Source organism: Neomonachus schauinslandi, unplaced genomic scaffold (genome assembly GCF_002201575.2).
Source record: "Neomonachus schauinslandi unplaced genomic scaffold, ASM220157v2 HiC_scaffold_41, whole genome shotgun sequence".
NCBI lineage: Eukaryota > Metazoa > Chordata > Mammalia > Carnivora > Phocidae > Neomonachus > Neomonachus schauinslandi.
Genome location: NW_025408743.1, coordinates 2,883 through 30,318, shown reverse-complemented (window position 1 = coordinate 30,318; position 27,436 = coordinate 2,883). Strand labels below are relative to the sequence as shown.

The 27,436-nt window shown below is 38.3% G+C and overlaps 1 protein-coding gene across 1 annotated transcript; it reads right to left on the bottom strand.

Annotated features, from left to right (window-relative positions):
• Nucleotides 1-603: 603 nt before the first annotated feature.
• Nucleotides 604-27,206, bottom strand: LOC123323621 (endosome/lysosome-associated apoptosis and autophagy regulator family member 2; the record flags this gene model as incomplete). The annotated part of the gene is made up of 7 exons (XM_044912058.1): nt 604-732; nt 2,196-2,376; nt 20,175-20,263; nt 20,881-21,033; nt 21,971-22,076; nt 23,942-24,028; nt 27,059-27,206. Coding segments are annotated over 7 exons (893 nt in total), but the record flags the coding sequence as incomplete, so codon positions are not given.
• Nucleotides 27,207-27,436: the final 230 nt, after the last annotated feature.

The following is a 27,436-nucleotide window of genomic DNA, read 5'->3' as shown; positions in this document are numbered from 1 at the left end:
TTATGCACAAACAATGAATCATGGAACATTCCATCTAAAACTAATGATGTAATGTATGGGGATTAACATAAGAATAAAAAAATATATATTGGAACAAATAAAAGTCAGCCACAATCTTATAGAACTCCATCACATTTTCAAGTTTTCAGTAAGTGGGGTTTATATATATTTTGTACACACAGTCATAGATTTCATAGGGAAGGGGAGTTAGAGACGATTTCACCTCTCGACACATTTCAGTCCTGAGCCAGACTGAACCAATTCTGGCAGAAATGCTGTCATCCTACCCTTCAAAATAGCAAGTGACATAGATTTCATTACATCCCTTGGTGATCTACTCTGGTATTTATAACCATAAATGGCGATCCTCAATATCTACTTTAAAGCTGACTCGGAAAAAAACGCAAAATAGTTTATATTGTTACAGAAAAGTCAACTGGCTGTGACACCCCATTTATTATTTCCATGTGAGGGCTGGAAGGCAGACACATAGCTAACTGATAGGAATGAAGTTTCTCATACCCATTTTTGGTATGTTTTTAGAAAGCTGGGTCCAAGAGTCTCTATGACCCAGATACATCCACAAGGCGATTCTGAACTCACCATTCATTCCATCACACTTTGAATTCCCAACATTAAAGCAGGAAGTTTTCATGTTGCCAGGAAGGACATTCCACCATTTATATTCAAACCCAAGTGCAGGCTCCATTCCTGCTGGACACGGCCTACATTCTATGACAGACAAGTGAAATAAACAATTACAGTTAAACTGCATCTGGATATCTTCCTCTTCCTCTGTTCTAAGAACTACTAAACTTTAATTAGCAGAGAAGGAAGCAGGAAAGAGAGACAGTAGAGCACAAATTCCCTTAAGAATTAATAACTTTTTCTAAAGCAATCTGGAAAGAAAAATATTTCTGGATATAATTTACCCATATGCACTTGACTAACATGAAAAAGGAAAAGGATCAATATAAAATCTTCTAAAATTATTTTTTCCTTCATTTCTGAGAGTAATGGTTAACATCAAATCACCCTCCACAAGTAGGATAATCTGAAACTAGTTCTCTTAAATGTGATCTTACAATCAGTTCCCTCCACCTCATAAACAAGGAACTATTTCAGCCTTCCTATTGGTTATTAAACTTAACAGTATTATACCATTTAATTATGGACTCATTAGTTGAAATTCAAATATTGGCTATGTTGAAAAATGATACTGGAAGTTCAGAGTCACATTTATTAATAAACCTGATTTAAATTAGTATCTGCAACAATGAAACGGAAGTGTCCTTTCCAACCATTTCTGAATTTACCCAACACACTTTGCATTAATCATGTCATTAGAGAGAAATGTTCACTGAGCAAACACTTCTTGCTACCAAATTACTTTAGGACACATTTTTACATAACCTGCTCAATGGTAATGAGCTAGATATTATTACCCACAATTTTACAGACAGGAAAATGGAGGTACAAAAGGTTTAAGTAACTTGGATAAATCACACTCACAGTCGCCTGTGGGATGTCGATTCAAAACCAAGTCAATCAGACTCTTGAGTCTTTCTTATGCTATCTATCAAAGGCTCTGGGTAGTAAGCAGATGGCATGGCTAAATTCAAATGAGAGGACTACAACTGAAATGCACTGTAATTTTTGTCTACCAAAATTAAAACAAACTCTGCAGCACTTTCTTTATTATTTGATAAGCACTAACATTTTCTCTACTGTACACCCTGAAGCAATTAAGAGACTATCTTCACTACCATATGACCAAAATGAGTAATTTTCGCTATTAGTATAGCACAAAATGTGATTTGTTGTTCCAAAGCTGAATTAGAAGAGGTTATATTTTATGCTTGCATTAATATATGTGTACACCCTCACTGGAAAAGCAGTGTCTATCCTTAACACTTAATATGGTGGAATTTTTTTTATCAACATTCAAAGGCAGAGTGAGTCATCCCATGAAGAGGGTATTACACGCATTACACAAAATGCCAATAAAAATCTATCCTCGTGGTATGTTAACGAAGCCACTGCCACCTCACAATTCATTAGGATATTTCTCAACTCTTCTTCAGTCTCTGTGAGATAAGTATGTTTTATAAAGAAGTCTTCCACAAAAACAATGAAGAACAAGGTCACAATAGTCCAGCAAGATTATTTTGCTAAAGGTCCAATTGGCATCCTACCCTTTGTTCCATCCGAAAATGTTCCAGGAGGGCAGGGATGGCAAGATGATGATCCATTGTTATAAAATCCAGGGTTGCAAGGTGGACAGTCCTTCTTCTCTCCAGAAGGGGGCAACCTAATAGCATCTGTGAGATCCTCCCGGCAGATTTTGGGCTCTATCCACTTGTACATAATTTGCGTCTGGAAAAAAAAAAAAAAAAAGTTCGCAGGTCATAGAAGATGCTTTATTTGCTTTAACTTTCCAGTAATAAAAACATTAAACAGAAAGCCTAGGAAAAGTTGAATAGTGAAAGAATAGAAGGGCCAGGTGAGAAGAATCTAAACCATTAGTAACAAAATGAGATAAAAAGAAAAAAAACAAACATTGGTTGGGACGATGGCCGTTTCCTCCACGTGTTTTTATACTATGAGCTACAGGTGGGCCTTACCGCATCCATGCAGCACGTTCATCATCATGGAATTCCACTTTAAAATATAGATACATGATTATAACCCTTACTCTTGTAGCCACTCATTCACTTTATTCCACAATGACATGTGCTTCTATGAAGAGATTACCTTTTCCATTTGGAGACCTTCACTACACCCTTCATTCCCCCCCCCCCCCCCCCCCAGCAACTATCACCATGCCTAGCACAATATGATCACAAAAGAAAAGGTGTACGTTTTTATTTTTTTTTTAAGATTTTATTTATTTATTTGACAGAGAGAGACACAGCGAGAGAGGGAACACAAGCAGGGGGAGTGGGAGAGGGAGAAGCAGGCTTCCCACTGAGCAGGGAGCCCGATGTGGGGCTTGATCCCAGGACCCTGAGATCATGACCTGAGCCGAAGGCAGATGCTTAACGGCTGAGCCACCCAGGCGCCCCAAGGTGTACGTTTTTAAAAAGACTATATCTAGCTTCTCATTTCAATCCTGCATTTCACAAATACATGTGGTTGCTCTCTGAATCTTTTCCAATACCGTGATGTTAGACTACAAGAGTCATAGTTAAAACATTTCTAATTCTGGGCCCTGTTGCAGATGCTTCTAACATCAGAATTAAGATGACCTCTATTTTCAAAGACAGAAGTCTTTCAAACCTCATCTTCTCATTTTCTCTCACACATACACATACCCCTACACAACACCAAATACGCAAGATAACTATAACTCAGCCAAACCCAGAAAGTTGCGATTATAAAATTACTCTCATTGTGAAACCAGAAAAATTAAATGGGTTAGCCATTTCACAAACAAAATCAATATGCTCAGTAAAAATAAGACAGTATTTTAAATGCAAAGGATAAATAATTTCATAATTATAGTTTTTAAAAAGAGACTGTTTCCTTCAATAGACATATAATCCAATATAAGAACGCTTTCTCCTTCAAAACAACTTTTGCAATAATAAGTCTAATACTGACACTGGAGAAACAAAATTAAAGACAATTCTCTATAGCTATTTTCAGCTAATAGAAAATTATATATAGCACACCCTCTAGACCACTCAATTTTATTCTCAAGTATTCTCTTATGGAAGAGCAAATTAACTTATCTGAAAAAGGATGCTTAAAGGAAATAGTTTAAAAGGTAGATGTCTCAACAGAATTATAAATAACATATTTTTCCTTTTATAACCCTCTTTCTGCATTCATTTTATGGCCCACATCATGATACAGTTCAACCAGTCACTGGACCCATCTGCCTCTCTCTTCCCAGCTGTAAAATGATGGCTGCTCCTGCTGAAGCTTCTTCAACAGTGAAAAAAAATAAACTAGATCCTGTATCCAGAGGGGTTCTCAACTCCTCTGAAAAAAGGGCACATAAAATTCAGAGAATCTAAGCAAATCATTATATCTCGGGGATTGTCTTTCTAAAAATCTGGCTTAGCAAGTAGAGAAAACAAATTTCCAACCCAATGAATTCACAAGTTTGCTGATTTATTTTGACATGAATTAAAATCGCACTGTTAGGTATGAGCTACGGCACTGTTAGGTATGAGCTACGGCACTGTTGAAAATAGGTGGTTCCCGCGTGGGAGTAGGGCTGGTGCTGAGGTTGAGCACTCGCACTGATTCTGGGGGTGCACCTTGTACTCCTCTCCACCACTTTGGTAGTCAGCACTATTATCCTCAAGTTTATAAATGAGGAAGCTGTGGGTGAGAGCTGTTGAACAACTTGCCCAAGAATTAGACACAGCTAGTAAACAGTGACATAACACCAGTCAAGAAGGGTCAGTTCAGTTAGAGTAAAAATAGTAAAATGAGGAAATATATTTTTGACAAGTCAGCTGACCACATGATTCTCAATCCAAGCATTATATCATTAATTATATCATTAATATAAATGATAACTTAGCACCAGATGGCTCACAGTGCAGGTAAAAAAACCAACAATCAACTCATTCTTTGGCAAGTCAAGATAAAATTATGAAACATTTTATGAACCCAAAAAACCCTAATAGAACAAAACTCATCAAATTGCCAGTAAGATTAGAGAAGACCATAGTGTCCGAGTATTTATCTTAAGTGTGAATAAATACATTTTAGAGAAACACATGGAGGTATCAATTCTCATGTCAAAATAAAATTCAGGACAGGGAAGACTAAAATTTAGACAAATTTTGAGACTGCATTTGTCCATGGTTGCCAGCTTTCTTCCTTCAAATGTCCCTGTACAGAAGCACCAAGGCTTCTGTAGACTGGCTGAATTCATCAGAGCTAAATTATACATGCTTTACAAGTCTACCAACTGCCACTCCAACCTAGTTGCCTTGTGCTCTATGATGTTCTGACCTGTGTGTTCCCAACCAGGCGGTCTATTGCTTGTCTTCCTGACTTGTCCAATCCTTGATCTCTTCCAGTAGCCAGACACTGGGCCCTCATCATTTGTCTTTCTGACATGCCCACACCCTTCTGCCAAGTTGCACCTATCCCCTCCTTTGAAGCCATGCTCAACATCTAATGTGCTCTAAGCTTCTCCTCAGCTCACCCATCTACATATCAGCATCACTTGGATTCCTTTTCTATGAAGGTTCTACTGTTTTCTCTTTTCCCTTGTGGTTACCTCCTTGTGCCCTTTCAAAATGCATCAAAGCTTGGGCCCTCTTCTTCCTTTATGTGGAAGACACCATGGGGATTGAACATTGTCCTGCAGATTGTAGCCAGGGCTTTAGGCAAGGAAATGTTCTAACATTAGATTGGGGTGAAAATACCAGAAACACTGATGTCTAATATGACAACTGAATTGTCTAATTTGACAATTCAATCTCAATAAAGCTGTTTTTAAAAAATAATTTAAAGAAGACTATCTTGAAAGAAGTTGCTGTGGCCGATGTCAAAGAGGTTACAGCCTATGTTCTCCTCCAGGACTTTGATGGATTCCTGTCTCACATTGAGGTCTTTCACCCACTTTGAGTTTATCTTTGTATATGGTGTTAGAGGATGGCCGAGTTTCATTCTTGTGTATATAGCTGTCCAATTTTCCCAGCACCATTTATTGAAGAGATTGTCTTTTTTCCATTGCATATTTTTTCCTGCTTTGTTGAAGATTATTTGACCATAGAGTTGAGGGTCCATATCTGGGCTCTCTATTCTGTTCCACTAGTCTATATGTCTGTTTTTGTGCCAGTGCCATGCTGTCTTGGTGATCACTGCTTTGTAATAGAGCTTGAAATCAGGCAACATGAGGCCCCAGCTTTGTTTTTCTTTTTCAACATTTCCTTGGCGATTCCGGGTCTTTTCTGATTCCATACAAATCTTAGGATTGTTTGTTCCAGCACTTTGAAAAATGTCATTGGAATTTTGATCGGGACGGTGTTGAAGGTATAGATTTCTCTGGGTAGCACAGACATTTTAAACATGTTTCTTCAGGGTGCCTGGGTGGCTCAGATGGTTAAGCGTCTGCCTTTGGCTCAGGTCATGATCTCAGGGTCCTGGGATCGAGTCCCGCATCGGGCTCCCTGCTCAGTGCAGAGCATGCTTCTCCCTCTCCCTCTGCCATTCCCTCTGCTTGTGCTCTTCTGTCTATCTCTCTGTCAAATAAACAAATAAAATCTTTAAAAAAAAAATGTTTCTTCAACATCGGCCACAGCAACTTCTTTCAAGACACATCTCTAAAGGCTAATGAAACAGAAGCAAAAATGAACTTTTGGGACTTCATCAAGATAAAAAGCTTCTGCACAGCAAAGGAAACAGTCAACAAAACAAAGAGGCAACCCACAGAATGGGAGAAGATATTTGCAAATGACACTACAGATAAAGGGCTGGTATCCAAGATCTATAAAGAACTTCTCAAACTCAACACCCAAAAAACAAATAATCAAGTCAAAAAGTGGGCAGAAGACATGAACAGACACTTCTCTGAAGAAGACATACAAATGACTAACAGACACGTGAAAAAATGTTCATCATCATTAACCATCAAGTAAATTCAAATCAAAACCACACTGAGATATCACCTTACACCAGTTAGAATGGCAAAAATGGACAAGGCAAGAAACAACAAAAGTTGGAGAGGTTGTGGAGAAAGGGAAACCCTCTTACACTGTTGGTGGGAATGCAAGTTGGTACAGCCACTTTGAAAAACAGTGTGGAGGTGCCTCAAAAAATTAAAAATAGAGCTACCCTATGACCCAGCATTTGCACTACTGGGTATTTACCCCAAAGACACAGATGTAGTGAAAAGAAGGGCCATATGCCCCCGAATGCTCATAGCAGAAATGTCCACAATAGCCAAACTGTGGAAAGAGCCGAGATGCCCTTCAACAGATGAATGGATAGAGAAGATGTGGTCCATATATACAATGGAATATTACTCAGCCATCAGAAAGGATGAATACCCAACTTTTACATCAACATGGATGGGACTGGAGGAGATTATGCTAAGTGAAATAAGTCAAGCAGAGAAAGTCAATTATCATATGGTTTCACTTACTTATGGAACATAAGGAATAGCATGGAGAACATTCGGAGAAGGAAGGGAAAAATGAAGGGGGGAATCGGAAGAGGAGATGAACCATGAGAGACTATGGACTCCGAGAAACAGACTGAGGGTTTTAGAGGGGAGGGGAGTGGGGGGATGGGTTAGCCTGGTGATGGGTATTAAGGAGGGCACGTACTGCATGGAGCACTCAGTGTTATATGAAAACAATGAATCGTGGATCACTACATCAAAAACTAATGATGTATTATTTGGTGACTAACATAATAAAATTAAATTAAATTTAAAAAAATAAAAAATTAATAAAGAAGACTATCATGAAATTTTATTTTCTACAAATTTAGAACTCCCTAATCACTGAGAAATACCATGGTCTTTCCCCATCATCCTAACTCAGAAACACAGTCTCCAATTGACTTACTTAAACCATATAGGAAGAAAGGCAGTTTTAAAAGCGGTATCCCTTTATACCCTACTTTTTAGTGTCTCCTACATCCTACCTTTGCTATGTAACTCACAATTACGGTGTAAGAGACATTGAGCATTTGGAATAACTTGTAATAGTGAAGTTCATTAAAGGGCAAAGAAAGTACTAGACAAATTCCATCAATTTCCTAGCCCCAGGGATGACTAAATTGCACAGTCAAATGTCCCCTCTCCAGGCTTCCTTCTAAAACATCTTGCCCTGCCAGGCACCCTTCTAGCCTTGGCTACAAGTTTGCTTTTTTGACAAAACATGCTGTTCCAGAAGTGGGGAGCTCTGCTTATTTGAACATCATTATGTACCAATGGAATTTACCTTCTGTAAGTTCACCCAAATTCTGCCTTATGGAATAATACAGAGAAGTCTGTATCTTCTTTTCTATGATTTCCTTTCAAATGCTTCAACTTACTATTTAGGAAGTTCTTATTAAGTACCTACTGTGTATAGAAGAAAGCACTGTGGGGAATTTAAATATTAATAAGATAAATTGCTCTGAAGGTGGTTCCAGTCTAATAGTGATAAGAAAGGTTCACAAAGTGCTAGAACATAAAAAAATAAAATATGTGCAGAGGATGCAAAAGCATTGGATTTGGAAGCAGACACGATTAGGGTTAGAATTCCAGTCTTAAGACTTACTAGCTGTGGCTAGATATAACCTTCCAGAAATTACTTAACATCATTAAGCCTCAGTTCTCTCATCTATAAACTGGGTATATTAATGTCTAAATTGCATAGCTGTTGAAAAAAAGAATTAGAGGCCATGTTTGAATACACATGCACACACACAGTGAGTGCGCACACAGTTACGTAAGTGACAGATGCTCCTGCTCCTAATACCATCACTACTATTTCCATAATTACTGTCACCATCATCACTTCGAAGAGAAACATGAAATGTCATGGATATTCAAAGGGAAGAGATCAAATCTCTTTGAGACAAGTAGAACACGTCAGAAAAATGATCCAAATTCCTCCATCCCAAGCTGTCTTTTCTCCAAACCGAAAAAATATTACCAGCAACTTCAACCGTATTTCGTATCAAACAGTTTAATATCCTGGCCTCTCTTCTCAAGATTCTGCCCAATTTGTCAAAATTTTCTCAAGCCTTCTGCCAAGAACATAACACAACTCTCTAAATGTGTTTATCATTCACTCACTTACTAATTTTCTCATTCATTAATTTATTCAAAAGATGCTTCATTATCTTCTGTGTTCCAGGTACTCTACTAGGCTGACAGATTGTTTTTCTTTTTAAGTGATTAAAAATGTGTTTCTGTCTACAGGAAGCTGAGAGCCTGGGGAAGGAAACGGTCATCTTTTTTTTTTTTTTGTATGAACATATAATGTATTATTTATTTTAGGGGTACAGGTCTGTGATTCATCAGTCTTATGCAATTCACAGTGCTCACCATAGCACATACCCTCCCCAATGCCCATCACCCAGCCACCCCATCCCTCCCAACCCCCTCCTCTCCAACAACCCTCAGTTTGTTTCCTGAGATTAAGAGTCTCTTATGGTTTGTCTCCCTCTCTGGTTTCATCTTGTTTCATTTTTTCCTCCCTTCCCCTAAGATCCTCTGCCTTGTTTCTCAAATTCCTCATATCAGTGAGATCATATGTTACATGTCTTTCTCTGGTTAACTTATTTTCCCAACACCATTTGTTGAAGAGACTGTCTTTTTTCCATTGGATATTCTTTCCTGCTTTGTCGAAGATGACTTGACCGTAGAGTTGAGGGTCCATTTCTGAGCTCTCTATTCTGTTCCATTGATCTATGTGTCTGTTTTTGTGCCTACCATACTGTCTTGAGGGGGTGATGATGACAGCTTTGTAATAGAGCTTGAAGTTCAGAATTGTGATGCCACAGCTTTGCTTTTCTTTTTCAACATTCTTCTGGCTATTCGGGATCTTTTCTGGCTCCATACAAATTTTAGGATTATTCCATTTCTTTGAAAAATGTTGATGGTATTTTGATGGGGATTGCATTAAATGTGTAGATGTCTTCCTCAATTTCTTTCATGAGTATTCTATAGTTTTCTGAATACAGATTCTTTGCCTCTTTGGTTAGATTTATTCCTAGATATCTTATGGTTTTGGGTGCAATTGGAAATGGGATCGACTCCTTAATTTCTCTTTCCTCTGTCTTGTTGTTGGTGTAGAGAAATGCAACCGATTTCTGTGCATTGATTTTATATCCTGCCACTGTACTGAATTCCTGTAGGAATGTGAGCAGTTTGGGGGTGGAGTCTTTTGGGTTTTCCACATAAAGTATCATATCATCTGCAAAGAGTGAGAGTTTGACTTCTTCTTTGCCGATTTGGATGCCTTTGATTTCTTTTTGTTGTCTGATTGCTGTGGCTAGGACTTCTAGTACTATGTTGAATAGCAGTGGTGATAGTGGACATCCCTGCCGCGTTCCTGACCTTAGGGGGGAAGCTCTCAGTTTTTCCCTATTGAGAATGATATTCACTGTTTTTCATAGATGGCTTTTATAATATTGAGGTATATACCCTCTTTCCTTATACTCTGAAGAGTTTTGATCAAGAAAGGATGCTGTACTTTGTCCAATGCTTTTTCTGCATCTATTGAGAGGATCATATGGTTCTTGTTCTTTCTTTTATTAATGTATTGTATCACATTGATTGATTTGTGGATGTTGAACCAACCTTGCAGCCCAGGGATAAATCCCACTTGGTCGTGGTGAATAATCCTTTTAATGTACTGTTGGATCCTATTGGCTAGTATTTTGACGAGCATTTTTGTATTCATGTTCATCAGGGATATTGGTTGTAATTCTCCTTTTTGATGGGGTCTTTGTGTGATTTTCAGATCAAGGTAGATTCACTGGCCTCATAAAATGAGTTTGGAAGTTTTCCTTCCATTTCTATTTTTTTGGAACAGTTTCAGAAGAATAGGTATTAATTCTTCTTGAAATGTTTGGTAGAATTCCCCTAGGAAGCCATCTGGCCATGAGCTCTTGTTTGTTGGGACATTTTTGATTACTGCTTCAATTTCCTTACTGGTTATGGGTCTGTTCGGGTTTTCTATTTCTTCCTGGTTCAGTTTTGGTAGTTTATACATCTCTACGAATGCATCCATTTCTTCCATATTGTCTAATTTGCTGGCATATAGTTGCTCATAATATGTTCTTATAATTGTTTGTATTTCTTTGGTGTTGGTTGTGACCTCTCCTCTTTCATTCATGACTTTATTTATTTGGGTCCTTTCTCTTTTCTTTTTGGTAAGTCTGGCCAGGGGGTTATCAATTTTATTAATTCTTTCAAAGAACCAGCTCCTAGTTTCGTTGATCTGTTCTGCTGTTCTTTTGGTTTCTATTGCATTGATTTCTGCTCTGATCTTGATTATTTCTCTTCTCCTGCTGGGTTTAGGCTTTATTTGCTGTTCTTTCTCCAACTCATTTAGGTGTAGGATTAAGTTGTGTACTTGAGACCTTTCTTGTTTCTTGAGAAAGGCTTGTATTGCTATATACTTTCCTCTTAGGACTGCCTTTGCTGCATCCCAAAGATTTTGAATATTTGTGTTTTCATTTTCATTTGTTTCCATGAATTTTTTTAATTCTTCTCTAATTTTCTGGTTGACCCATACATTCTTTAGTAGGATGCTTTTTAACCTCCATGTATTTGAGTTCTTTCCCACTTTCTTCTTGTAATTGAGTTCAACTTTTAAAGCATTGTGGTCCAAAAATATGCAGGGAATGATCCCAATCTTTTGGCACCAGTTGAGACCTGATTTGTGACCCAGGATGTGATATATTCTGGAGAATGTTCCAGGTGCACTAGAGAAGAATGTGTATTCTGTTGCTTTGGGATGGAATGTTCTGAATATATCTGTGAAGTTCATCTGGTCCAGTGTGTCATTTAAAGCCCCTATTTCCTTGTTAATCTTTTGTTTAGATGATCTGTCCATTTCAGTGAGGGGGTGTTAAAGTCCCCTACTATTATTGTATTGTTGTCGATGTGTTTCTTTGATTTTGTTATTAATTGGCTGCTCCCATGTTAGGGGCATAGATATTTAAAATTGTTAGATCTTGTTGGATAGACCCTTTCAGTATTATGTAGTGTCCTCCCTCATCTCTTATGATAGTCTTTGGTTTAAAATCTAATTTGTCTGATATAAGGATTGCCACCCCAGCTTTCTTTTGATGTCCATTAGCATGGTAAATGGTTTCCCACCCCCTCACTTTAAATCTAGAGGTGTCTTTGGGTCTAAAATGAGTCTCTTGCAGACAGCATATCGATGGGTCTTGTTTTTTAATCCAATCTGATACTCTGTGTCTTTTGATTGGGGCATTTAGCCCACTTATATTCAGGGTAACTACTGAAAGATATTAATTTAGTGCCATTATATTGCCTGTAAGTTGTTACTCTATATTGTCTGTATTCCTTTCTGATCTATGTTACTTTTAGGCTCTCTCTTTGCTTAGAGGACCCCTTTCAAGATTTCTTGTAGAGCTGCTTTGGTGTTCACAAATTCTTTTAGGTTTTGTTTGTCCTGGAAGCTTTTTATCTCTCCTTCTATCTTCAATGACAGCCTAGCTGGATACCATATTCTTGACTGCATATTTTTCTCGTTTAGTGCTCTGAATATATCATTCCAGTCCTTTCTGGCATGCCAGGTCTCTGTGGATAGGTCTGCTGCCAATCTAATGTTTCTACCATTGTAGGTTACATATGTCTTCTCCCAAGCTGCTTTCAGGATTTTCTCTTTGTCTCTGAGACTTGTGAGTTTCACTTTAGATGTCAGGGTGTTTATCTATTTTTATTGATTTTGAGGGGGCTTCTCTGTGCCTCCTGGATTTTGATGCCTGTTTCCTTCCCCAAATTAGGGAAGTTCTCCACTACACTTTGCTCCAATATACCTTCTGCCCCCCCTCTCTCTTTCTTCTTCTTCTGGGATCCCAATTATTCTTTTTTTTTTTTTTTAAGATTTTTTTTTCTTTTTATTTATTTATTTGAGAGAGAGAATGAGATAGAGCATGAGAGGGGGGAGGGTCAGAGGCAGAAGCAGACTCCCTGCCGAGCAGAGAGCCCGATGCGGGACTCGATCCAGGGACTCCAGGATCATGACCTGAGCCGAAGGCAGTCGCTTAACCAACTGAGCCACCCAGGCGTCCCGGGATCCCAATTATTCTAATATTGTTTCATCTTATGGTATCATTTATCTCTCAAATTCTGCCCTCATGATCCAGTAGTTGTTTATCTCTCTTTTTCTCAGCTTCTTTATTCTCCATCATTTGGCCTTCTAGATCACTAATTCTCTCTTCTGCCTTATTTATCCTAGTAGTTAGAGCCTCCATTTTTTATTGCACCTCCTTAATAGCTTTTTTGATTTCAACTTGGTTAGATTTTAGTTCTTTTTTCTCTAGTATCTTCTATGGTTTTTTCAAGCCCAGCTAGTATCTTTATAATTGTCATTCTGAACTCTAGTTCCAACATCTTACTAATGTCCATATTGATTAGGTCCCTGGCAGTCAGTACTGCCTCTTGTTCTTTTTTTTGAGGTGAGTTTTTCCATCTTGTCATTTTGTCCAGAGGAGAATAGATGAATGAGAGAACAAAATGCTAAAAGGGTAACAAAGACCCCAGAAAAATATACACTAAACAAATCAGAAGAGACCCAAAACTGGAGAGAAAAGAAAGGCAGGGGGGAAAGGAGTATGATCAGGCTGGTGAATAGAACAGAGCCACACACTAGATTTTGGGTGTATTTTGATCTGTTAGAAGAAATTGCCTCTCAAAATTTTAAAGAAAGAAAAACTTATATATATATATATATATATACACACACAAAAATAAGGGTAAATACAATGGAGGGATGGAATATGACTCTAAAGGTGAAAATTAAGGAGCGCCTGGGTGGCTCAGTCATTAAGTATCTGCCTTCGGCTCAGGTCATGATCCCAGGGTCCTGGGATCGAGCCCCACATTGGGCTCCCTGCTCAGCAGTTAGCCTGCTTCTCCCTCTCTCACTCCCCCTTCTTGTGTTCCCTCTCTCGCTATGTCTCTCTCTGTCAAATAAATAAATAAAATCTTTAAAAAAAAAAAGATGAAAATTTAAAAAGATTTTAAAAAGGAATTGATAAGGTAAGAAGTTGGTTGAAAAAGAATGAAAAAATTTTTTTAAAAAGATGTGATCGGGGGAGACTAGGACAAAGTCATACACTAGATTCAGGGTATATTTTGGTCTATTAGAAGAAACTGTATCCCAAAATTTTAAAGAAGGAAAAATTTATATATATACAAAAAATAAGGTTAAATACAATGAAGGGATAGAATATGACTGTAAAAATCAAAGTTTAAAAAAGATTTTAAAAAGGGAATTGATAAGATGTTGGTTGAAAAAGGAAAGAAGAAAAATTCAACTAAAAAAATAGAAATAGAAAAAAATAAAGAAAATTTTAAAAATTAACTTTGAAAGACTAAAGAATCATGGGGAAAAAAGGAATGAATTCTGTATTCCCTTAGTGCTGTATTCCCTTAGCGCTGGGGTTTTGCAGTTCTCATTGTTTGGTAAACTTGGTCTTGGCTGGATGTTCTTGTTGATCTTCCGGGGGAGGAGCCTGTTGCAGTGATTCTCAAATGTGTTTGCCTGAGGCAGAAATGAACCACCCTAGCCAGGGGCCGGGCTAAGTAATCTGCTTGGGTTGCTCTTGGGGAAGGGGAGTCTCCCTGGATCTGCCACTTGCTGGTTCCCTGCTTGAAGAACAGTGGCCCGACTGTGCCGGGGATCATGGTTTATGGCAACCCCAAGCAGAAAGCCCACTCCTCAGCTCCATCTTTGCAGCTGGCTTCCCCACTCCGATACCTGGGAGCTCTGCCACACTCAGGCACCCCTGGTCTTTCTGTGATTCCGAGGGTCCTGAGACCACACTGTCCCAGCAAAGGTTCCACCCCCCACTTAGCCACTGGAGCAATGTCCCTGAGCCGAGCAGACTTCTAAAAGTTCTGATTTTGTGCTCTGCTGCTCTATCACTTGCCAGTAGCTGGCTGACAGAGGCTCCCTCCCCCCATGGTCTATCTTCCTGTATATCTCATCAGATTCACTCCCCCGCACATCCTATCTTCCAGAAAGTGGTCACTTTTCTGTTCATAGAATTGCTGCTATTCTTTTCTTCCATCTCCTGTTGAGTTTGTAGGTGTTCTGAATGGTTTGATAACTATCTAGCTGAATTTCTGGGACCAGACGAAATTTAGGTCTTCTACTCTTCCACCATCTTGCTCCTCCTCTCCAGGAAATGGTCATCTTTACAAGAACTGTATTTGCAACAGTGATCTGATACCAAAACACTAGCAAACCTTCTATGACCACTCCGAAAATATCAGAAGAGGTGTGCAAAAAATTCTGTGGGAATTCCCAGTATATCAAGACAACCTTGGCAGATCTATTCATGTTATTTAAGAGTAGATGAGTTCTATGAACCAGCACAGAATCACTCTCTTTTTATTATGGTAACCAACACCATCTTTTTCTCTTTAGGAACTGATTTGTGTGACAATGAAAGGAACAGGGAGTTATACAGTCTGGCCGCCCAGCCTCAGGGCTCAGCCAGTGAATGAAGCTGTTGTACCAGAGTATCCCGTTCCATTGGAAGAATGGTTAGTCTGAGGTGGGCTCATGCTTCAAGGAGGGCCAATAAGAGTCTTTTCTGAAACTCTGGTCAGCGCCTCTATGATCAAGAGCTGTGAGGATAATAGTGGCTTGGGTGGAGATGCCAGTGGGCATCTGGTACCACAGGAAAGAGCTTGCCTCTGAAGGAAATAAAAATGAACCAAGAATATCAGTGAGAAGAACAGGAGAAAAAAAATGTCCTAATAAAACTGCTCTATGGTGACCTCCCAGTCATGAGTCAATAGACTTGCCCTGCTTCCACCTACCCCAAATCTGGAAAGGATTTTTTAATTTCATTAACAGAATTTTTAATTATCCCAAGTGTGGGAGCAAAACTGACACCTTGCTTTGCAACCATTAAAAAGAAAGGTGTATTCACATCCCACAGTCAGGGCAGGGGAAGGAACTACTTTTTACCCTGAGATAAAAGACAAAAACAAACAAACAAAAAGTTACTAGTTCTATGGAGTTCTAGTACTCAATATAAATAAAAGCTTAAGCCTTGTCTGTATGTGGCTGACTCCCTAACAAAACCACCTTATCTCTCTAACGTCTGTAAGCAGATCTGAGACAACCTTTGTGGATATAATAAACAAGTGAGTGACTTGTTTTTCAGCCATGAACCCACTTAATTGAAAATTAAGTATCCTTTGTATTCTTGGGAGGTTTTTTTTCCTCTTTAAATGTCTGTTGCATTTTTTATTTGGTAAGCCAGGTTCTAAAGCTTGGATTCTCCTCAAAATATTTTTGGCAACTTTTGGCAAGTTAATGTTTTCTCTTTTCTAAACACTTCTATATCTGAGACTTCGACACAAATAAATGTTGACTTTGCTAATTTGAGCTCAATGTGCTAGCACACTGGGATCTCTCTAAATTTTACTTCTGTCATTCTCCCCAGCTTTATTGCTCTACAATTTAACATACTTATTCCCAATATCCTCATGCAAGTTGAGGATTTTTAAATCAAATGTTGAAAATAATTCACATGTACTCATATTCTTCTTGGTATGACTTAGGATATGTATAATTAGGTTGAAATTTATATTCCTATAGCAAATACATGATACCAACTACAGTACTAGTTAATATCAACTACACTCCTAGTTGATATATCCATTTATTAAGTCAAACATTTTACATACAGTTCCTGAATTAGCCATATATCCTCTTAACCATATCATTTAGTCCACAATTCTCTATCTTAGCCATACGGAGATCATGAGAAGCTCTATCACATATGGTGCTAACATTAAAAGATGCCTTCTCTCGATGACTACTTGACCATTAACAAGGTCAAGAATTTTTTAAGATTTTATTTATTTATTTGACAGAGAGAGAGAGAGAGCACAAGCAGGGGGAGTGGCAGGCAGAGGGAGAAGCAGACTCCCCGCTGAGCAAGGAGCCAGATGCAGGGCTCGATCCCAGGACCCTGGGATCATGTTCTGAGCCGAAGGCAGATGCTTAGCTGATGGAGCCACCCAGGCTCCCCAAGGTTGAGATTTTTTGAGCTCAGATGTCAAGCACTGAATCTGTGCATGTGTATGTAGCCATATGAGTGTATCTCAACATATGTAAAAAGTGGGCTCTGAACATTTTGAAAAAATACACAAAAATTTCAAGTTGACTCACTACTACAAAACCTCCCTATTCTAGCATGAGTCTATGTCATTAGATGCAGCTAATGCAACCCCCTTCCCACACCCCCACATTCCAGTCACACACCCCATTAGTTCTTCAGATATATCCTGCTCCCTCCCACATCAGATCTTCACCATCCTGCTCCTCTTCCAGAAATGCTCTTCTTCCATGCCTTGGCCAAGGTTTCATACAGTTCTGAAGCCTTTCCAGGCTGGGTCAGATCCCCATAAAATTCAGACTTCTCTGCTATAGCACTAATCACAGCTGGAAATATTTTTTTTCTTTTGACAGACCATCTCTTCCTCTGAAATCCAGACCAGTCGTTCTCAAATTGCTGAGATCCTAGACCAGTAGAATCAGAATTAACCTGGGAACTTCTGAGCAATATAAATTCTCAGGTCCCACCCCAGATCTACTGAAAGAGAATATCGGGGACAGGAACCTCCAGGTGAATCTACTGCACACAAAAAATTGGCAACCACTGTCTACACTCCGTGTAGACAGTTACCTTCTTCTTCTGCCTCTCCTTGTTTCTGCCCTCAGCACCCAGCATTCGGTAATATGACCAGTGCTCAGGAAAGATTCACTGAATAAATGGATGAGAGAGTAGAAATTCCACATTTTTCATGATGTTAATGAGAGTCTCTCAATCAGGATTAGAATGGTTTCAGTTACTAATCAAAATACTTCTGAAAAATGTTCCCTATAGGAGAGAAGCAATCAAATAACTGAGCTTCAAAATGAACACAGAAACCTATAACAGTCCTGTGTCATATAAGTGATTATGTTCAAAGTCTGTCTACCTCAATAGCTGCTTCCCTCGAGGATGCTCTCCAAGCAAGGGGAAAATAAGATCAAAGAGAGTATGACAGGACAAAAGGGGCCATAGTCAGTGAACGACCTGAAAACATCACTAAGCCACCAGCAAATCACTAGGCTGTGCCAAGCAAGAATAAAATATCTTTTTAAAAGAGGAAACCGGAACACATGAAAAGGTTGAAACAAACAAAAATAGGGAAAAAAATTAAAATTCACATTTGTAATCTACATTTCTCTACTATATCGGTTAATTAAGCTTCTATTGTTTTTGTTTACTTCTGAAGCTAGACACATTTCTCTTGAAGTAAGTCTTAAGTCGCTTTTTAAAGAATCACTGGTTGATGGAGCCAAGTATGATGTGTTCTATACTGAGAACGTGTTCAGAGTTCACCCAGACTCAACAGAAAAAAGTAGTTTTGGTGTACATGTGAACACAACATGCCTGTGGGTGCTTGCGTGAGCACAGGTGTGTGTGCATGCATGTGCACAGATGTGTGTGTGGGTGCATGTGTGTGTATTCTGTACATTCTACATTTAACGTATGGTTTCACCTCCTTCAGGCCCAGATCAACTAAATGTTATCACACTACTCATTGACGTAACACACTACTTATTGACATAATAAAAATAGGACTTTTGAATATTTTCACCACAGCAAAGACAAGAACCATTTGTATATTAGATCTCATTCATTTAAGCTTCAGTAATGCTGACTTAGTGATTACTGCATAGAACAAAACAAATCCAATTTGCCTTACTTATTAATAAGACAAGTTTAACTAAAAAAAGTTTAGGTAAAGAATCATTATTTCAAATTACTTTAACTCACCTTAATGGCTCTCTGCATGTATTTTCCAAATGGAAATAACCATTTCTTGGTCATTATTATAGGACCATCAAGATCTCATTTCATAACTCCATCTAATATAAGGGCTGTTTGAGTTACTGTTCTTATTAAAAATAATACATATACTTCTAATTATTAAAATTTCCCACTAATTTAAACTGGCCTTCCCCTGAATTATCCTGAGTAAGTAATGGCTCTCCTGCAAATATGAGAATGGCCTTGGTCTTAAGTACTCAAAAGTCAATTCCTAAAAAAAATTTAAGGACTAAAGATAAGATTAATAATCACACAAACATAAAAAGTACAGATTAGAAAGTAAGGATACAAAAATAAGAAAAGAAAAGCAATACTGACATATAGTATATTCTCCAAACTAGGTCAAGAAATTAAATGCCATGATTTCAAAGATGTAAACACAAGGAGAGAATGCTGCATTGCAGCCCCCCGCTTTTTTTTAAGATTTTATTTATTCGTTTGAAAGAAAGAGACAGAAAGAACATGAGCAGAGAGGGGCTGGGAGAGAGGGGGGAAAGAACCTGAAGCAGACTGCACTGAGCACAGGGGCGGACGCTCGGGGCTCAATCCCACAACCATGAGGTCATGACCTGAGCCGAAACCAAGAGTCTGATGCTTAACAGACTAAGCCCCCCAGGCGCCCCGGCAGCCAATTTAATCTCAGTTTGTCCTACTGACAAACGCTAGTTACAGGCTAACTGTAATACAGAAAATGCCACATCAACTGTGGGGTTCATGCGTGCATGTTTCCTCTGGCGAACTGCCAGCATATGGTAATTACTCTGCATTTTCTAAACACAATTACACAGTCATCTGCCATAAGTGAATTTACCTATGGCTGAGCGGAAGGCAGACGCTTAACGACTGAGCCACCCAGGTGTCCCTGAATGGCTCTTATTGATCAAACCGACTGAGGAACCAAATAATTAAAGAGAGGTTACAGGATATTTCCATCTTGTGAGTCACAGTACACATTTTAAGGCTGTGCTCCTCCTGATCCTATTACTTTTGAAAAAAAAATTTAACTGTTAAAAATAGCAGTCACCTCGAACCATGAGAGACGATGGACTCTGAAAAACAAACAGGGGGTTCTAGAGGGGAGGGGGGTGGGAGGATGGGTTAGCCTGGTGGTGGGTATTGAGGAGGGCACGTTCTGCATGGAGCACTGGGTGTTATGCACAAACAATGAATCATGGAACACTTCATCTAAAACTAATGATGTAATGTATGGGGATTAACATAAGAATAAAAAATTTTTTTAAAAAATAGCAGTCACCTATGGAGCACTCCTGTGTGGCAGAGCACTATGCCAGGAACCACAACCTGAACATGTCTTGCATTCTCATAGCAGCCTTGTGAAGTAAGAAGTGATATTAGCCCCATTTTACAGATGAAAAAACAGACTTAGAGCAAATAACTGGCCCACAGCACAAATAAGTAATAGTGTAAAATTGAAGCCAGAACAGCCAGATTGAGAATCTACATTCTTAAATTTCCTCTGCCCTACTTACAAACATGTGCTACAAATCAACTCATTTAAGTCTCTCAGGAACAAATTAGAGTCTGCTCAAATTGGGAAGAGGCTTAGATTCGGGACGCAGTCGACTAAAGACAGCCTATACCTTGCCTTCTTCATCACATGGAGTATGGATCTGGAAATAGTCTTTTGTGGTACAGGGAGGTCGCTCCATACACTCACTGGATCCTTCCTCTGCAACATAAAAGCGCATTTCAGAAATGAGTCATTTACATTGTAACTCTCAAAAAAGGCAAAAAATCAAAACAAACAAAAAAATCCAGACAACTAAAATTTTAAAATAACCTTAGCAGACGAATTTAGGAAGAACTAGCTAGGCATAAGGAAAATAAAGGCCTACATTTCTATTTACCCTAGAGCAGTAAATGTTTCGATGATACACAGGAAACATTTCATTTTTTCCAATAAGACATTAGATTTCTTCGTTATCAGTGAACATTGTAAATTTGCAACAAATGAAAATTTTCTGAGTACACCTCTATTCCATTGAATCATGTAAAATTACAATATGATTTTTTTTTTAGATTAGTATAAATATATCCAAAGCACAGGGAGAAATATATCCCTGTGGGGTGTGGAACAGAAAAAGTGACAAATGGAAAAGTCATGCACAAAGGGGTAAGAAGTAGTATTTTATCCATTCAATACTGATTCCCTTCAGCACTTGGTTTCTGGCACACTCTTCCCACCACATTTGATGTGTGACTTCTGGCTTATGGCCATAAGCCAGAACAAACATAAATTTAGAGAGAGAAGAACAAAGAGCATAAACTGGCAAAGCCTAGTCCTACCTGAAAACTGGGAGTGCTCTTCACACTTTATGCATTCTTTGGCTCCTTTCTCAGAGTAGGTGTTTCTGGGACAGACTTGGCAGGTAAACGAACCTGGTTTGTTGCTGAATGTGCCTGGCTTGCACGGGAAGCATTCTGATGTATATGCCACCCCTGTGTGGTAATGAAAAACAGAGCATGGGAGGGAGGACCCACCAGCAACAAGCACATCAGTACCTTCTTGCTGCTTCTCTCAGAAGTGAGAGAAATAGGAGTAGTCAGCAGGGATCCTTTATCCCATTCATTCAACACCAAGGAAGTATTTACTGTATACAAAAAACTGGGATAGATACTGAATTAAACATCCTAAGGAGAGCAAACACTTAAACGAGAGATTGAGATGTGACAGAGGTATACTAAATTATAAACTGAGTTGTCAAAAAACAAATCCACTCACTCAGACCTAACAGACCCTGGTAGGAATGGCCTTTTCTTCTGGCTTGTAATTCCAGCCTTTGCCAGGAGATGTCCCTATGACTAATGAGACGGTGTCACAGGACCCAGTATAGAAGGTAGTAAAATATAAGCCATTAATAAAGGAGAATCACTGGTTTAATTAAAACTAGCCCTAATTGAGAACGAAGCATGCCAGGGTTTATTGGCTGCTCTCCTGGGCCAGAAAATGCCCAGCTGGTTCAGAGAGGCAAAAGAGGTTTAGGAGACAGTCAGACAGAGAAGTTTATTTTATTTCTATTTCTACGGATTTAACAGTGACCCGGGTGGGCTCGATGTCCGGTACAACAGACATTTCTTGAATGAAGAATAGTTTCTTATTAATAAGAATCCTTTTATTTTATGTAGAGTCACCGAAAATTGTTATCATGCTTATTTTTTCACACAGATTAAATTAATTTAGTTTAAGGGTACAAAAAAGAAAAAAATTCCAGTCAACTTGCCAAAAATAAAACCAGGATCTCTAGACATGTATGATGCCTAACGTATTAATTCCAGCCCCATAAATCCTTGAGCCATCAAAACCAACAACTTAATCAATATTTTAACTAACTCTCAATTGTGATATGTGACTACCAAAAAAATTGCTGTGAAATACCTTCAATTGTGATATTTTTTACCAAAACTGGCTTGACCGCCTTAGAACCCATAAGGATGCCAGTGGTTCTCCAGTACAATATGTTGGTGCCTGATTTCAACATTACCTGTAAAGAGGAACACAAGGCACTCAGGTCAGATAAACCACACTACTTCAACCATACCTCAAAGCTAATCCCTTATACACGTCTCAAGGCATTATCATGAAACACCATTAATTAGGAACCTACAAATTTATGTCTACTGTTAGTTCATATCTAAGCTCTGCTGTAGTTATATTTTATAAAAAAAAAAATAGTTTGCCAATCCAAAAACTATAGCAATAAAGAAGGAAAAGAAAATTCTTTAAGCCTGAACAAAAAGATAAAATGATTTTTAAACCATGTGCGTGAAGTCTTGGTTTGTATTTAAAAGGAATGCATTCCAGAAAGTGAAAGGCACTCAACCCAATTACATATTTGTTGACTGCCACTATTCATATGTAGATCTCTGGGCTCTGAAAACAAAAAGTCAACAGAATGAGTTTGCTTCCTTCTAAAGTTGTTTAATAAACAATAGTGCAACAGCAAGCAGAGAAAAATAGGACTGTTATAAAATAACATGATTTAAATGACTGCAGAATGTAAATGATATTACATCTAATATTTGCTTCCTTTGCCACCAGCACATGGTTCTATTTACATATCAAACTACGTTTCCCATAAATCTCACGTTGTTTCTGTCAAAGCCAACAAAATAATTTAAGGGTTCCTTGCTTTCTCATTTGCCACTCTTATTCTTCTATGCAGTCTCTGGCTGGCCAAATTCAAGCTGTATGAAATTAAAACATATCCAAGTACTTCACCCTGCCAGAGAGTCAGAAAAGTAGTGCACTAAGTACTTTCCCCTGTGTTAAGTGAAGAAAGTGTATTTGTTGCCAAGGGTTACTGTACCTTCAAAGCCCAGCTTAATGAATGCTTAGGTGAATGGATCTTAAGTGGTTCTCATATCACTTCCAGGCATACAGATGAAAAAAAAAAAAAAAAAAAAAAAAAACAGTCCAAAAGGGTACATTGTATTAATCACTCAAGGATGGGGCAACTCAAAGGTGGGGGTGGATGGTCGCTTACTGACATAGAGCTCAGTCTACACTGCAGGCACCACACTAGGTGGTTCCCATATATCCTCTCATTTAATCCTGCAAGATCACTCCCATTTCTTACATGAAAAATCAGATTCAGAGAGATGAAGCCAAAAACAAAACAAAAGAGATTAAGCCAACTGCCTAGAGAAACACAACTACTGTAAGCCAGAGTTAGATTTGAAATCCATGCCTCATTCCAAAGGGACAGTGCCTCAAATAATAACAGATTCAAAGACTGTGTTGCCTGATAACTGCTTTCAGGCATTTGGAGTTGTCCTGTGGAGACTAGGCAGTTGCGTTACCTGATGTGACCAGAGACTGTAGACCTTTGAGCAACAGGTGACAGATAGATAGGAAGCAGGTTTAGGCTCCAACCATGGATGACTTTTGTGATAGGCAGAGCTGTCCAACAGTGGAGTCAGTACGGCCCCCACCAAGACAAGCTGAAAAGTCACTTGTTGGGAAGACTGCAGAGAAAGTTGGGTCAAAGGACCCTCCCAGTACCAAGAGCCACGGATTCTCTCCCATGTGACAGGCACATATGTAAACTTACATAGCCCGAGGTTCTGTGCGCTAGTTTTGAATAGCCTTATTTTCTTGTCAATGCCCTTTTGAAAAGGAGGAAAGTTGGAGTATGATGGGAAAGAGGAGGGAAAGAAGCCTAAGGAGAAAGAGAAAGGTAGGAAAAACTACCCGTGTCCATGAAACTTTGGGACAATTTCTTCCCTAACTAGAAACTGTCTAAATTAATCATTTTTCTTTTTTGTTTATAAACTTTTTTTTTATAAGGTTGGGAAAAGGAAGGAGCAGAATGGGGGCTGATGGGATAGAAGACGAACAGAGACTTACAGAATGAGAGCCCCATTCTCCATTGTCTGTGAGTTTTACCCACTTGTCTGCGGTGGTGTCCATCTCCTGGCACTGATCGTTTTGAATCTGTGGATTAAACACAAGGGCCCCAGTAAAGCTTCTTGAATAATGGCTTTAATTAAATTCATTACTCAGCATAGGACAGGCTGCAAGAGCTTCTTTCAATACCTACTAAACAATGACCATAAGTAATTCTCAGCAAGCAAACATACCAAGACCTCTAGAGCCTAAGTGACAACTGTATACAAGTGATTCTAAGTAAAGCATCCACATTATTGCAACAAAAGGGTTAGGAAGCAGAGAGGAGGGAGGGAGAGAGGATGAGAGTAGTTAACTCTGAAAATTCACAGAAGGGAGAAAAAGTCATTACGAAAAACTTACCAAAAGTTTTAAAATCTTTCGTTCACCATCCAGGCCCAATAAAAATAAAGTACATTTTTACAAGACTTAGGGAAGTAATGTTTTAAATTAATAAATAAATGACATCTGCTTTGTTTTCAATTCCCCAGGACTCATTCCAAACGCATAGACAAGGAGCTACAGTCAAAGCCAAAGCCCTAAATTTTGAGTTGGGGGGAAATGTTAATCATACACCACACCAGTTCAAATGACTGCAGCTACTATCTTTAGTACCAAACACTTTGTGCTCTCCGGACAATTCTTACAAAATGCCTAAGGGTTTGCACACGACTTTTCCAGGCCTGTGAAGAATACACAGACAACAAAAAGCAGGCCATTTTGCAGTACTGCCCACGAGTCAGCAATAGAGTAGGGCTGAAATAAGAACTTGTCACCTCTGCTTTGGCCAAAATGGCTATTTCTCTCTGCTCTACATCTTGGCCACTTCATTCATCCTCCTGACCAGTTTACCAACAACATTAAAATGTTCACTGTAATAGGTACTTCCTAAAAGCTTAGCTAGAAAACAGATACTTTTAACATCCAAAAATACCAGAGATATCAGCCACTGAGATTGTTTAAACTGAATTTAAGTATCATACTTATACATATTTATACTATAAGCATAATGACCATTCTAATGCAAGTGTTAAGCCATTTTTAAGCAGATATGGACCCTAAATATACCTTTGATGGTCAATGTGTGGATAAGCTGAAAGTTTTTTTTTTTTTTTTCCCCAGCTGAAATCAAACATCATGTGTTTTGGGGATATTCTAATGGCATTCTGGGATCTGATTTCTGTTCTTCATTCTAAAAGTAAATAGTAAAGGTATGACCTTGGTCCAATCACTTATTCTCCCTAGGTTTCAGCTTCATCACTTAAAAAGAAGAGTGGAGGAGCTGAATCAAATCCCCACAGTTCTAAAATTAAATACTTGACTGCTTTAAATTATGTGATAGCCGAAGGTACAACTGTATCTTTCAGTCTTCAGACATTTCCTTTACATTAACCATAAGCCTGATGACTGAAGTGTTGACCCTCTGAGTCAATAAATTACAACCTATAAAGCTGAACATCAGTAAAAGAAGGAACTCGCCACCTCTTTTCAATATGTAACCAGAACAAAGGCACCATTCAAAGGAAGTCATGAAACTTCATGTTTTAGGAGTACCTTTACTGACAACTCTGAAAGGACTTATTTAGCAATACAAAACTAAATGCTTATTCTTAAACAGTTTTATAATTACCTTGCTTTACTCTAGTTTTAGTAATATTGCAAAAATGTCCCATGGAATAGGGAATCATTTACTCTAAGAAGTGTTTTACAAACAAAATGTAGCTTAAAAAGCAAATCCGTTTGACTATTACTTAACATCTTAAACTCCTCAAAGGATATTAGGACAAGGAGGATCCTTAAAGGTCTGGTCATACAATCCACTTTGCAAAAGAGAATGCTGAGGGCCGGAAAGTTAGCTTAATTGCCCAAAACACACAACCAGCCACTGCAGTTGGGACTTGAGCCAAAATCTCTTGACTTCAAGTCCAGGGCTCATACTTTCATGGCAAGTGTCTCTTCCTATCAAACTTCCAACTTACAAATTTCCATTATCAGGAGCAAAATAAATTTGTTTTAGAATTATTAGTACCTGGGCTCCTGAAATCTGGACCACAGAAACATTATACAAGATAGTTTTCCCCAATTACCTGTACAACACACATTTTTTAAGAAGTCAATCTGAAAATATTTTCTCAAGCATTTGAGAGACTGCCACAACAAATATTTGCTAGATTAGATACAGTTTATATTAACTTTTTAAAGTTTACTTATTTATTTAAGCAATCTCTACACCCAGCGTGGGGCTCAAACTCACAATCCTGAGATCAAGAGTCACGTGCTCTTCCGACTGAGCCAGCCAGGTGCCCCTATATTAAATATTTAATTTTAGTAGCAATAGTCTATTCCTTTCAATTTAAATTCAATTAATTAACATATAATGTATTATGAGTTTCAGAGGTAGAGTTCAGTGATTCATCAGTTGCATGTAACACCCAGTGCTCATCACATCATGTGTCCTCCTTAATGCCCATCACCCAGTTACCCCATCCCCCTCCCCCCACCCCAGCCTATTCTGTAAGACTACTATTTTATCCTACATTCCATAATGCTATTTCATCTCTTACCAAAGACATCAACTATCCCATCCACTGATTCCTTTAGATTATACAAAATTGACAGAATCAGAAAAACATAGTCACTTCTACTTCTCAAATATTGCCCACGCTTATACTTAAATCAGTCAAATACTTGAAACTGCAAAAAGAAAAAAACAAAAACTAAAATTGGTGAAAACATATTTTGACTAAAATAGCATCTGTAGCTATAAAGAAAATTAAAATGAATGTTGGGTGAAAGTATTTTTCACACAAAAAGTCTAAATCAAATGGTCATCTAATATCGTAACCAATAATAAAACAAGTCCAATGTTATTCAACAAGGTGAGAGCTCAGAGGTAAATAAACAATATTAAGAAGAAAATAAAATATTAAAGAAAAAATAAAGTTTTCTTTTAATATCAAAATGTTCAGTTGACAGGAAAAACTGAGGAGGCATGCCACGGAATAGCAACAACCGATTACAAGAAATTTTACATGAATTTCCCTCAAAAAGTAAATTCTAGAACATAAAAGGCCTTACAAAGAACTCAAAGAAGATGTTGTTGTCGACATACTGGTACTCAAAGAAGACATAACCTGACTTCTTGAGGTGCACAGCATAGATCAAAGATACCGTGCAGTCATCACGATTGGACTCTATGTAATTTCCACGAGGGACCCAAGAAGAGCTGTGGAAACAAAACCAAGAGGAATTTTTACATTAGCATTCGGAAATCTCTTCTGTTCACAAGTTATATAACTTAGTTTCAAAAGTAGTTCCATCAGCAAAGCACAGCAGAGAAGTCTAAAGCATTTCTGGAACTCAAAGGCCAACACATTACTGGGAAAATGTTCAATTCTTATGGCAAAGGGCTTCCTTAAAGTTTGGTAAGGTTATGTGATCATTTGCTAGGAAACT